This window comes from Mustela lutreola, chromosome 1 (genome assembly GCF_030435805.1).
Source record: "Mustela lutreola isolate mMusLut2 chromosome 1, mMusLut2.pri, whole genome shotgun sequence".
NCBI lineage: Eukaryota > Metazoa > Chordata > Mammalia > Carnivora > Mustelidae > Mustela > Mustela lutreola.
The window spans coordinates 230,508,990-230,523,218 of NC_081290.1; the positions used below are offsets into that span (position 1 = coordinate 230,508,990).

The 14,229-nt window shown below is 43.8% G+C and overlaps 1 protein-coding gene across 19 annotated transcripts in view; it reads left to right on the forward strand.

The window, feature by feature from the left end:
• Positions 1 to 14,229, forward strand: part of XRRA1 (X-ray radiation resistance associated 1) — a 72,412-nt gene that overhangs the window by 49,574 nt on the left and 8,609 nt on the right. For 17 of the 19 annotated variants that reach the window (XM_059132563.1, XM_059132553.1, XM_059132605.1 and 14 more), the window contains 4 exons: positions 8,305 to 8,398; positions 9,190 to 9,305; positions 10,942 to 11,286; positions 13,957 to 14,155. In XM_059132563.1, coding sequence (XP_058988546.1) covers positions 8,305 to 8,398; positions 9,190 to 9,305; positions 10,942 to 11,286; positions 13,957 to 14,155 — 754 coding nt within the window. The remainder of the gene's footprint in view (positions 1 to 8,304; positions 8,399 to 9,189; positions 9,306 to 10,941; positions 11,287 to 13,956; positions 14,156 to 14,229) is intronic. The other 2 variants (XM_059132545.1, XM_059132539.1) reach the window with 2 other exon arrangements.

Here is a 14,229-nt window from a genome sequence, read left to right on the forward strand (position 1 = left end):
AATAGTGTAGTTTTAGATTATTGATATAGACCTTTTTCTTCTCTTTAATATAAATATGTAAAGCCATAAACTTTTTCTGTAGGCACTGTTTTAGCTGCATCCTACAAATTTGTGTTTTTATTTTCATTCTATTCAACTTTTTAAATTCTTGTTGTGATTTCTTCTTTTACCCATGGATTATTTAGATAAGTGAAATGCTTCATTTCCAAATATATGGAGATCTTCTAGATGTCTTATACTTACTATTTTACTTTAATCCTGTTGTGGTCAGATAACATAACTTGTAAGATTTCATTCTTCTGACATCTATTGAAACTTGTTTTATGTCCCATCCTATATTCTGTCTTGGTGAATGTTCTGTGTGCGCTTAGAAAAAATGTGTCTTGTGCAGTTTTAAGTAATAGTGTTCTATAAATACCAATTAAGGTGGTTGGTAGTATAACTCAGATCATTTCTGTATTATTGTTTGTCTCTTTGTTCTATCAATTATCAAGAGCAGCATGTTAACATCCCCAATCATGACTGTGGATCTCTTTATTTCCCCCTTTAAGTTCTGTCAGTTTTTGCTGCCTTTGTTTTGAAATTTTACCATCAGGCACATAAATATCTAGAATTTTTATATCTACCTGATGTGTTGATTCTTTTATTATTTTGACTTGTTTCCCTGTGCCTTGAACAAAATTTCTTGTCTTGATATCTGTCTTGTCTGATTTTAATGGATTATTTGTTCTTTGGGTGTTGAGATTGATAAGTTCTTTATAGATTTTGGAAACTAGCCCTTTATCTGATATATCATTTGCAAATATCTTCTCCCATCCTGTCAGAAGTCTTTTGGTTTTGTTGACTGTTTCCTTTGCCATGCAAAAGCTTTTGATTTTGATGAAGTCCCAGTAGTTCATTTTTGCCCTTGCTTCCCTTGCTTTTGGCGATATTTCTAGGAAGAAGTGGCTGTGGCTAAGGTCAAAGAGGTTGCTGCCTGTGTTCTCCTCAGGGATTTTGATGGATTCCTGTCTCACATTGAGGTCTTTCATCCATTTTGAGTCTATTTTTGTGTGTGATGTAAGGAAATGGTCCAGTTTCATTCTCCTGCACGTGGCTATCCAATTTTCCCAACACCGTTTGTTGAAGAGACTGTCTTTTTTCCATTGGACATTCTTTCCTGCTTTGTCGAAGATAGTTGGCCATAGAGTTGAGTGGTGTCCATTTCTGGGCTCTCTATTCTGTTACACTGATCTGTTTGTCTGTTTTTGTGCCAGTACCACACTGTCTTGATGATGACAGCTTTGTAATAGAGCTTGAAGTCTGGAATTGTGATGCCGCCAACTTTGGCTTTCTTTTTCAACATTCTTCTGGCTATTCGGGGTCTTTTCTGGTTCCATATAAATTTTAGTATTTATTCCATTTCTTTGAAAAAAATTGATGGCATTTTGATAGGGATTGCATTAAATGTGTTGATTGCTCTAGGTAGCATAGACATTTTCACAATATTTGTTCTTCCACTCCATGAGCATGGAACATTTTTCCATTTCTTTGTGTATTCCTCAATTTCTTTCATGAGTACTCCAAAGTTTTCTGAGTACAGATTCTTTGCCTCTTTGGTTAGGTCTCTTCCTAGGTATCTTGTGGTTTGGGGTGCAATTGTAAATGGGATTGACTCCTTAATTTCTCTTTCTTCTATCTTGCTGTTGGTGTATAGAAATGCATGCAACTGATTTCTCTGCATTGATTTTATAACCTTACATTTTACTGAATTCCTGTATGAGTTCCACCATTTTTTGGAGTGGAATCTTTGGGGTTTTCCACATAAAGAATCATATCATCTGCAAAAGAGTGAGAGTTTGACTTCTTCTTTGCTGATTCGGATGCCTTTTATTTCTTTTTGTTGTCTGATTGCTGCGGCCAGGACTTCTAGTACTATGTTGAATAGCCATGGTGATAGTGGACATCCCTGCTGTGTTCCTGACCTTACAGGAAAATCTCTCAGTTTTTCCCCATTGAAAATGATTTGCTGTGTGTTTTTCATAGGTAGCTTTTCATAGGTAGCTTTGATGATATTGAGGTATGTACCCTCTATCCCTATGCTTTGAGGAGTTTTGATCAAGAAAGGATGCTGTACTTTGTCAAATGTTTTTTCAGCATCTATTGAGAGTATCATATGGTTCTTGTTCTTTTATTAATGTATTGTGTCACACTGATTGATTTGCAGAAGTTGAACCAAGCTTGCAGCCCAGGAATAAATCCCACTTCGTCGTGGTGAATAATCCTTTTAATGTACTGTTGGATCCTGTTGGCTAGTATCTTGATGAGAATTTTTGCATCTGTGTTCATCAGGGATATTGGTCTGTAATTCTCTTTTTTGGTGGAGTCTTTGTCTGGTTTTGGGATCAAGGCAATGCTGGCTTCATAAAATGAGTTTGGAAGTTTTCCTTCTATTTCTATTTTTTGGAACAGTTTCAGGATAATGGAGATTAATTCTCCTTTAAATGTTTGGTAGAATTCCCCCTGGGAAGCTATCTGGCCCTGAGCTCTTGTTTGTTGGGAGATTTTTGATGACTGCTTCAATTTTCTTATTGGTTATGGGTCTATTCAGGTCTATTTCTTCCTGGTTTAGTTTTGGTAGCTTATACATCTCTAGGAATGCATCCATTTCTTCCAGATTGTCTAATTTGCTCGCATATAGTTGCTCATATATGTTCTTAGAATTGTTTGTATTTCTTTGGTGTTGGTTGTGATCTCTCCTCTTTCATTCATGATTTAATTAATTTGGGCCCTTTCTTTTTTCTTTTTTGATAAGTCTGGCCAGAGGTTTATCAATCTTATTAATTCTTTCAAAGAACTAGCTACTAGTTTCATTGATCTGTTCTATTGTTCTTTTGGTTTCTATTTCATTGATTTCTACTCTGATGATTTCTTTTCTCCTCCTTGGTTTAGGCTTTTTTTTGCTGTTTTTTTTCTCTTGCTCTTTTAGGCATAGGGTTAGGTTGCTGTTTGAGGCCTTTCTTATTTCTTGAGAAAGGCTTGTATTGCTATATACTTTCCTCTTAGGACCGCCTTTGCTGCATCCCAAAGATTTTGAACAGTTTTCTTTTCATTTCTTTTTTCCTTTTTTTTAAATTTCATTTGTTTCCATGAATTTTTTTTCAATTCTTCTTTAATTTCCTGGTTGACCCATTCATTCTTTAGTAGGATGCTCTTTAGCCTCCATGTATTTGAGTTCTTTCCAACTTTTCTCTTGTGATCAAAGCCTTGTGGTCTGTAAATATGCAGGGAATGATCCCAGTCTTTTGGTACTGGATGAGACCTAATTTATGACCCAGGATGTGATCTATTCTGGAGAATGTTCCATGTGCACTAGAGAAAAATGTGTGTTCTGTTGCTTTGGGATGGAATGTTCTGAATATATCTGTGATGTCCATCTCGTCCAGTGTGTCACTTAAAGCCTTTATTTCCTTGTTGATCTTTTGCTTAGATGATCTGTCCATTTCAGTGAAGGGGGGTGTTGGAGTCCTCTACTGTTATTATATTATTGTTGATGTGTTTCTTTGATTTTGTTATTAATCGGCTTTATATAATTGACTGCTCCCATATTAGGGGCATAGATATTTAAAACTGTTTGATCTTCTTATTGGACAGACCCTTTGAGTATGATATAGTGTCCATCCTCATCTCTTATTATCATCTTTGGTTTAAAATCTAATTTGTCTGATATAAGGATACCCCAGCTTTCTTTTGATCTCCAGGCTTCCTATCTTTCTGACAGTGGCAGGGGCTCTCCTCCTCCAGGCCTATGCCCCAGGGATGGCTTTCTCTTGTCTTGCTCCCTGGGTCCAGTCTTTTGTGTATAAGTGGCCATGAATTCTCCTTCTCTCTGCAGCTCTTGAGAATTCTCATCTCCTGCTCTAGTGCACACTTAACCTTCAGCAGCTCATTAAAATGGTAGCTCATTTCTTTCTAGTTGCTTGTATGGCACTTACCATCTCTTCCTCCCATTTTCTGCCACACCTGAGCCAGTGTCCATGTCTCATCATCCCTTGGAGGTACCCACCTTTCCTTACATTTCAGTCCACCTGATTGACCTGAGACCTTAGCTCTCTGATAGATGCAAGAAAAGTTATGATGTTATAGGTTATTCTGTCTTTTTTCCTATTGTTAGGAGGGTAGTAATACACTCCATTTTCCTTTTTCTTTTTTTAAGGATTTTATTTATTTCAGAGAGAGCATGAGTGGGGGAGACAGGCCAAGGGAGAGGGAGGAGCAGACTTCCCTCTGAGCAGGGAGACTGACATAGGGCTCCATACTAGGACCCTGGGATTATGACCTGAGGGAAAGGCAGAGACTTAACCAGCTGAACCACCCAGACACCCCTACTCTCCATTTTTCTACATGTTTACTTGAGTTTTTAAATTACATTTTTCTTTATGATGGTTATCACCTAACATATATATCTTTTTTCTTTATTATCAGTTGTCTACTGCCAGGATGTAGGTTTGAGAGTAGGATTTTGTTTTACTTATAACTATATCCTCATCGTCTGGAATAGAACCTGGTACATGATAGGTACCCAGTGAGTTTGTTTGATGAATGAATGATGTTTTGATCACATCAAGGAAAACTCATGCTACCTGTGTTGAAATTAACATTCCATTTATTAAAGTTACAAATTTTAAAACCTATTTTGTGTTCAAACAGAATTTAAATGTCTAGAATATCCTCTCAAATCTAATAAGTTTTGTGTCAAAAGTAAAGTAAATGAGGTGCCTGGGTGGCTATGTCAGTTGAGGGTCTGACTCTTGATTTTGGCTCAAGTTATGCTCTTATGGTCCTGAGATTGAGCCCATGTCAGGGCATGAAGCCTGCTTAGGATTCTCTATCTCAGGGCACCTGAGTGGCTCAGTTGGTTAGGTGTCTGACTTGTAATTTCAGCTCAGGTCATGCTCTGAGAGTCCTGGGATCAAGCCTTGCATTGGGATCTACACTTGGTGGGAAGTCTGCTTGAGGATTCTTCCTCCCCCGTCTCTCTGTCCCTTCCCCAGCTTGTACACATGCACATGCTCTCTTTCTCTCTCTCTCTCTCAAATAAATACATAAATCTCAAAAAGAAAACAAAAAAGAATATCTCCCTCTTCTTCTCCAACCCCCCTTGGCTGATAATGCTCATTCTCCCTCCCTCTCTCTTAAAAAAAAAAAAAAAAAAAAAACAGGCAAAGTAATCACTTTCAGTCAACCTTTAACTAATATTTTCTTAGTTCATAAATTTGGTAGGTTAAATTGTATTTGCCTTAACCCAATGAAATTGGACAGAAATAGTAAATTGACATTGGATCCTGAATTTATTTTCAAGGGCATTCAGTTCACCTTATGGGGATAGGCTAGCCCAATGGCCACATTTTCCTCACTATATCATCCAGAATCCCAAGCCCATATCTTTCAGCTGGGACTTAATTTCACAGAAAATGACATCCATGCCATGGATATCTTTCAACTTTCTATTAGTTTTAATTGTAACTTTCTTCAGCTTTTTAGTCACTTGATTTGGATGGATGGAATTTTGCATCCTGACAAATTTAATTTTCCCTCCCTCATTTTGTTGTCACTGCTTCTTGACCACCAGATTTGCATATGAGAGACTCTGCACTCTCTTTAACCACTCTCTTTAACCTCTCTTTAACCAAATATAGTTATTTACCATATTATACTTCTTTGTAGATTCTTCCTTCTTCCCTAGAGTCTAGATAAGAAGTCAGCAAGTGTTTTCTATAATGGGCCGGATAAATCCATTACTCCGTCACAGCTACTCAGCTTTGCCTTGTAGCACAAAGGGGAACATGTAAATGGATGAGCAGGGCAATGTTCTGACGAAGCTTTATTAAACAGATGGAGGGGTGGATTTGGCCCACAGACATTAGCAACTGACCTTGGGTTTTGTATAGCCTTCAAGCTAAGGCTTTGATTTGTAAGTGGTTGAAAAAATCAAAAGAAGGATACTACTTCATGACACTTTAAAATTATATGAAATCCAAATTTCAGACTCCATATCTAAAGTTTTGTTGGAAAAGAGCCATCACACTTAACAATATGAATTGTCTTGTGTTACAACACAGACCGTATGGCCAGTAAAGCCTTAAATATTTACTCCCTGGTCCTTGACAGAAAAGGTAGGCCAAGTCGTGGTCTCGATGACCAAATTTAGAGTTGCTCAGAGGCCAAGCCTGGTCCCTCTCCTCTCACTCTGGACTCTCCCAGTAGGGATGGCTTCATATACCCACTGTCCCATGAACTGTGGCTCACAAAGTTATAATTCCAACACAGAACCCTCCTGTGTACTCCAGACCAGTATATGCACTGCCTACCTGAATCTCTACTGGAAAGTACATGTATCCAAAGTGAATTAATGATCTCCCATATCTTAAAGAAGAGCACATGGTTTACTCACACCAAAATCTGGCTGTTGTCCTAAATGTTTCTCTCTCCTTTACATCTTTCCTCGCCATGCATATCTAATCTGTGACCAAATCTTGTCATATTTAGGTCCTCCTACTTCTACAAATTTATGTAATAGGTCCCCAGGGACCAAGATCTTTCTAGCTTTGATCTGCCCTCAACTTACATCTCTAGCCTCATTTTCTTTCTGCTGTTAATCAAAGTGGCCTTCCTTCGTCCTTCCAGCTGGCTTTCCTACTCCTCGCTGTGAGGGCCTTTACGCATGGTTCTCTGTGTCGGGCACTTCCTCTCTGCAGTAGGCAGAGCATGCACCGTTAGCTGCTGCCATACACCTTAAATTCCCCCACGACCTCCTGAGTAGGAGTCTATTTCTTGATTTCATAGAATCTACTATGAGAATTCCAGGTGGGCTGGTGGCCTCACACATGATCTCCCAGAGACCCAGGTCCCTTCTGGCTGTGTCTTTGTCATCCTTCATTCCTGAAGGAGATTTTATTGGCTCCTTTGTGTCTGGCAGACTGATTGCTGAGTAGGGGAGGGGGTAAGAAAGGTAGAGGGTCACACATGAGGTTTCAAATGGGCTGTGCCCAGAAATTATCCCTTCCACCCTGGTTGCTTATGACGTGAGTCATACCAGCACATCTAGCTGCATGGAGGCACGAAGATCATGTCGCTGTGTGCTCAGAAAGTAGAGGGAACGGTTTTGGTTAATATCGAGGTTTCTGTGGTGCATACTCTGTCCCTACCTCCTCCTTAGCATTCAAATCTCAGGGAAGCCTTCCCTCTCTCCCTGCCTGGACCAGATCACCCTGGGACTTGACACGTCCTCTCTTACAGCGCTCATCACAGCTGCTGAGCTCTTGTCCTTCCGGTTACTACTTTGGTGCCTGTTTCCCCACAGGCAGTGCTCCCTGAGGACAGGAGTTCTAGCTGTTTTGCTCATTTCATGTTGGCATTCACTAATACTTATTTATTGAATGAACACAAAGGAATAAGAATGGATAGATTCATTGCCCAGTGGACATCTAGTGCTACCCACTGGGGCTCCAGAGGAAGCCAAACTGAAGGGCCCTCCCTCTCACAGTCCTCAGGTCTTGTTGCCTTCCACGGGTCCAGAGTCTGACCCAGTGACTTTCAGGGTGCATCTGAAAGGCCACTGATCCACTCTTTGCCCCTCTTATTGTGTTCTGTTGCTAAAAGACACCCTTCCCAGGGATGTTCCAACCACTCTGCTCAGCAAGGATTAGGTATTTTTTACCCTTCAGAAGCTGGCCACAAGAGGGTAGAGCAGCCTCTGGGCCCCAGACAGCTGGGAGGTCTTATCATTGGCTCGGCTTTTCCCTTAGATGAATGGGTCCCCCCTGTCCTGCCCTCTGTCTTTCCCCAGCTTAGTGTCCAGGACAGGTCTTAAAAAAAGAGACCACCAGGAATGCTGTTGACAGACTGTTGGGGTGTGTAGAGGTTGCATTGAGGAAGGTAAAGTGTCAGACAAAGAGTATCCCGAAGTCAAAATCAATGCCTGGCCATACTTCCAGACTCCTTGTGCTTATTCTCATTTTGTCACCAACATCTCCATTCCTTGGTCTGGGCTACATTTCCAGTGTGGAGAAGAGAAAAGAATTCTTAACTTTTAAACGTGAAATAGTGATGTGGAATTTCAGACAGGATCCTGATCCTGTGGGTGTGAACAGGTGAAACCACAGGAGCAGACCATGCCCAGCCCTGAGGTCCGGCACAGCAGCCTCACGTCCCCGGCCCCACCCCTGCCCTAGCAAGCACGTAGCCCCACAGTATGGGGCCTGGCAGCCCTTGGGCAGAAGTGGGGCAGCTTTGACCCTAAGCTTTTCCCTGTCTTCCTTATAGATCGCCAAGGAGGATGCCATCCTGCCAGTAGCTCTTTTCCCGTCTCTCTGCGAGCTCATCTTTCATAATAACCCTCTGGTGTCCCATACACGAGGTATGGTGCCTGCAAACCTGCGCCCCCATCCCGGTGCCCAGGGGCAGTCTGGGCACCCTCAACCCCACCTCTTTGAGGCTGAGTCCTGGGCTTGTCTGTGCATCATGGGTGGACATGGTTCTTGGTGCATCTGGGAATGGAGAGAATCACAGACGTTGCTAAGCACTTCTGTACCAGCTTACCTGACAGCAACCCTGTGAGGCAGGTGTCATTGTCCCCGTGCCCAGTGAAGGATGCTGAAGTCCAGGAAGGTTCATGATCTACCCAAAGCCTCACAGCAAGAATGAGGCAAAGCTAGATCCTGCATGAGATCTTGGAGTAACACCTGGCTTTGTAGAACAGGTCTATTGTGACCTCATTTCCTACTTCCCATCTGGGGAGGGGCCTGCAGGGGAGGCATGGCTGAGCAGGGGAGGGGGTAAGAAAGTAGAGGGTCATGCAGGAGGTTTCAAGCAGCTGTGTCCAAAAGTAGGTGTTGCATCGTGGGTGCGGTGGGTGCTGCCACTAGCGCTATACCTTGGAGGCACCTTAGAATCCTGGGTCCTAGAGTGACACCAGCAGAGTTCTCACCCTTGCTTTGAACTATCCTTGTTGCCGTGGGCAAATTTCTTAACGTCTCTGTGCCTCGGTTTCCTCACTTATTGAATGGGAATAATACAGGTACCTACCTCCCAGGGTTGGTGTGAGAATGATGTAAGTTAATACAGGTCTGGCAGTTGGAACAGCGCTGGGCGCATAGTAAGCCCCCAGTAAATATCCACTAATAGTAATCTTCCCCGTCATGGCTCCAGGGGTCCCTCCACTGCTGAAAAGCTTCCTCCAGGAGCGGCTGGGGATCCACTTGATTCGCAAGAAGATAGTAAAGGCTAAGCATCATATTTTGATGCCTCGGAAGGTCTCGAGGAAGGTAAGGCCTCCAGGGCAGGACTGCCAAGGCCGGAGGAAGTGGAGCCCATTTTACTGCGTGTGAACTGATCTTTCCCACTCATCATGGATTCCTTCTGTTGGGTCTGTAGTACTGGCATTGTCTTCTGCTTTGTGTGTCTGTTACACACAGATACACGCAGAAGGAGGACAAGACAGTCAGAGGGACCCAGTTGTCAGAGTAGGGAGAAGCTGTGAAGGTCATGGAATCTTGCTTCCAATTTTGACAGAGAAACTGAGGCCCTGAGAAAGAGCTGTGGAGAAGTAGGGGAGAAATTGGTCTGAAGACCCAGGGATGAGCCTGGCTTCATCACTTTGCACAGCTGCCCAAACTTGGGCAAGAGCTTAACTCTCTGAGCTTCAGCTTCTCAACTCCAAGCCTCCCTGAGGTGCTGAGAGGACTGGATGAAGCAGCAGATGCAAAAATATGTTATAATCTCCCAAATCTGCCCCTATGCAAGTTCTAACCACCTGTGGGAATCGTGAATGGCTGCACCAGGCCTAGAATACATATCTCTTACACATAAAGAAGCATTTCCCTATGTTGAGAGCACTTTGCTCCCCCAAACCAAACCCAACCAGTGGTCTTAGCCTTCTGGGATGCTGTAAAGTAAGTCACATCTCTCCTTCATTAGAAGGATTGCAGAAATTTCTGTGAAATGCTTTTCCTTCCTGAACTTTAGCCTTTCCATGACTAAAAGCTAGACTGGGCATTGCTGATCACAAAAGTTATCAGTAAATACAGTTACTTCCTCTTGACTCCCTCTGCAGCCTGTCACTGTCTAGCCAAACTCTAGTTTTGGAGCCCTTAGAGGACCAGAGTAGAATTAAAAGCCGGAAATAGACAGGAGTTCAAAAGGTTTCCATCATCTTCCCCTTGTTTGTTGCCTCCTCTAAGGACTGGACTGTCTCTTTCCCATCAGCCAGCTTGAGAGGGGCACAATCAGAGTGAGGCAGATGCTAAGTACAGAATCCTCTCTCCCAGGATGGTGGGCTTTTGCTAGTTAAGCTGAGAATTTCAACAGGAAAGAAGTTATCGTCTTGGTTCTGAACCCTGAGAGAGATTTGCCATATGAAACTTCATTTAAGGTGTAGGCACCAGCATCCTGAAAGGGGCCTGGTGCTGCTTCCTTCCAGAAGGGACAGGACCATCTCCTCCAGGTCTTACTAGGAGTCTCTGAGGAAAGTCAAGGGCACCATGTTAAAACTCCAACAAAAGAAGACTGTTGAGAGCCAGAGTAATAGGACCGGGGATGTAGAATGAGGCAGAAATCAGATACCGGCTCTGCCACCAAATAATTCTGTGACCTTGGACAAGTCATCTCTCTGAGCCCTCGCTTCCACTTTGATAAAATAAAGAGAATTATTTATAATTATAAATATTTAATATTTTTTATAAAATAAGAATTATTTCCTGGGTAGTTTGAGGTGTAAATCAAGCAATATCTGCCATGTACAGGGCACATTGTAGATGCCCAGTTAGTGGGATTTGGCTCCCTCCCTCTCCTATGAGCCCTCGTCTAGTACCCTGGTCACAGTACCACTGCCTTAGTCTGGTGAGGTCCAGGAAGAGAGATTCTGATTAGGAAGCTAACAGTCCAACATTTCTCCCGTGACAGGTGAAAACCCAAGTCCCAAAGGTGCCAAAGCAGCCTTTACTTCTCCATCATCTCCCTGTGACCGCAGTCCCATCTCCCTCAAAGGAGATCCCAGAGTCTGAGGCAGGGCTGACTAAAGAGCTGTCTGCGGCCGGCAGTCCTCTGGAGTCACAGATACCTGTTGAGGCTGTGGAGGGCCTCTCCCTGTCCCACCGGACTTTCGTGCCCCTACCTCCCATCTGCTCCGATTCCACCGTGCACAGTGAAGAGACCATGTCCCACCACAGTGACAGACCCAGCCGCCTCAGCCCAGAGCACCTATCAGACGAGGACACCAAGAGCATGGAGTCCATATTCTTGACCCAGGTGCCTGGTTCTCCTTCCTCTGCCTTGTTCCTAGCTCCCGGAGGCTCCTGTATGACCTTGGCATAGCTGGCTTGCCGTAGGCAGCCAGAAGTGAGCCCAAGACAGGTCTGGAAACCAGAAGGAATCACCCCTGGCAGGCCTGCAAGCCCCTCTGGGAGCTCCACTGAGCCAAGGCTACTGGTGGGGGGTTACCCCCAGAGAGAGTTCATGGTCCTGTGGCACAGACAGCATCTGGGGCCTGGTTGGGGCACGGTTCCGACCAGTTTTTCAGAAGAGCTTGACACTGCCTCAACCTGTCTGTATAAGGTCACATCACTTCTCCCATCCAAGTACTAACCAGGCCCAACCCTGCTTAGCTTCCGAGATCAGACGAGATCGGGTGCGTTCAGGGTGGTATGGCCGTAGACAGGTCACATCACTTCTGATGCTGCCTCTGAATCCTGGGAATACAGATGGCTGAGATGAAGGTCCTGCCCTTGAGCTATCCTCAGCCTGCTGGGGGAGTGCAGGAATAATGCTTGCAGTCAGGGCTGAGACTAAGGGAAACCCAGGTGCTGGGAACCTGGAGTAAAGCAGGATCCTCTGCCCAGACCAGGAGGGCTCCTGAAAGAGGTTCTGATGAGCTGAGCTTTGCAGGCTGAGTAGACAGTGACAAGGTGAAAAGGTGGGCAGGAGGGCATCCTGGGCAGAGCAAATAGCATGAAGCAGGCTACAGAGGACAGAAAGTGGCAGGTGCAGAAACCACAAATGGTTCAGTGTCTGGGGAGCAGGGTGACACTTAGGAAAAGGGAAATAGGAAGCTGGAGGAGCTGGCAGGATCCCTTGAGTGTTACTATACCACTGCCTTTCCTCAGCTCCCTACCTGCCATCTCACCCCTCCAATCTGCCAGATCTTTCCAAGATACACACGCATACATCTACGTCTGACTCCATCCATCTGTTATTCCACAAGTGACTTACAGTGACATACATATTTATATGATATAAAACTATCTTTATGAACTATAGCTGAACCTTTTAGAACAAAGCAGAGTGTAAATAAATATTTTAAAACGAGCTTGAAAAAAATGAGCTTGCTAAAGTTGGATGAAAGGAAAATACGGACAGGAAAGGAAGTAAGGTCTCACTCACTCTGACCTGCTCATCTGCCCTGCTGCTCTGGGAACAGAGGTGTATTGCCAAAATGCAATTCTGGGCTTCCTAGGAGCCAAAGGAATACAGTCAACTGTGAATCACTGTGATGGGAAAAGTCTTTTCTCCCCTTGCTGAATTGCCAAGGCTATGACCTCCAGCACAGAGTGGAACAGAAGCAGAAAGAGCAGACATGTCTTACTCCTGACCACAGGGAGAAAGCTTTCAGTCTTTCACCATCAATTCTGATGTTAGTTGTGGGTTTTTCATAAATAACCTTTTTTGTGTTGAGGAAGTTTCTATTCCTAGTTTGTTGAGTGGGCTTTTTGTTTTTGTTTTTGTTTTGTTTTGTTTTTTTGGGTTTTGTCACAGAGATGTTAGATTTTGCCAAATGCTTTTTCTGTGTGTACTGAAACAATCATGTAGTTTTTGTCCTTTATCTGTTGAAATAGTATATCACATTGATTGATTTCCAGATGTTTAATCAAGCTTGTCTACCTACGGTAAGTCCCACTTGATCATGATATATAATCCTTCTTACAGGTTGTTGATTTGGTTTGCTAATATTTTTTGAGGATTTTTGTGCTTACATTCATAGGGATATTGGTCTGTATTGTCCTTTTGTGATGTATTTCCTTAGTTTTGGCTTCAGGATAGTAACTCAGAGAATGAGCTAGGAGTGTTCCCCTTTCTAATTTTTGGAAAAGTTCATGAAGGATTGGTGTTAATTCTATAGATACTTAATAGAATTCATTGGTGAAGCTAACTGGCCCTTGGCTTTTCCTTGGAAGAATTGTTGAAATCTCTACTTGGTACAGATCTGTTCAGACATTCTGTTTATTCTTAGCCACAAGCTTTCGTGTAGGGTATAAACAACATCCCTACATATGAAACCCAGTCTCAGCAGTATGTCTCTTATAAAACTATTAAGGTAAGCTAAAAATATGAGTGCAGACAGTGGTCACTCACCCCCTTAAAACTCCTCTGCTGATTTTGCCATCTCCATGAGAATAAAGAAGATTCAAAAACAACCCAAAACCCTCAGGTTGGCTTTTTAAAGTCCTTACTGATCTGCAGCCTGTTTATTGCTCCAGTGGCCCCTTTCTTCATAGTACACCCCAAAGATACCAATTTGAAGGTCCCCCAGATCCACCTTGCCGGGACTTACATGGGTGGCTTGGTCGCTGCTCTTCATGGCCTGCAGCAGGCCTCTCTCCTCAGCACTTGTTGCCCACCCCTCTCCCCACGCCTGCGTGGGGACGGCCATCCCACTGCTTCAAGACTTCATGCAGGTTAAGACCTCACTTCCTCCAGGAGGCTTCCAGGCTTCGCAGGAGGGGTGAGGGCTTCCTGGGCCCACCCAGAACCTTTGTGCTCCTTTCTCCTCCAGTGCTTACCAAGGTGCACGATCACTGTCTTTCATGACTGCATCCTCTTACCCCAGTCTTGGTTCTTTCCCTTAACAGGGCCCAGCATGGGAACCTGCACAGAGCTCATGCTCAGACGTATTAATGGAAGCTGGTTTTCATTTGGACACAGGTGGGTGAGCTGCCTTCCTCCATCCTCCAGAGGGATGATTCAGCCATGAAGGAGGAAGAGCAAAGACCACCCCACACAGCACCCAGAGAGGTAAAGAGGGCTTGTCGGAAGCCCCCGACTGCCTCCCTCCCCAGCAAGTACCATGGCTACGAGGAGCTGCTGACAGCCAAGCCTGATCCAGCCTTTGTTGAGCCAAAGGGTACGTGAGGAAAATGGTTCCAAGCAGGGTCCCTCTCCACAGCCCAGAGCAAGTCAGGGCAAAGCCTCATTTCT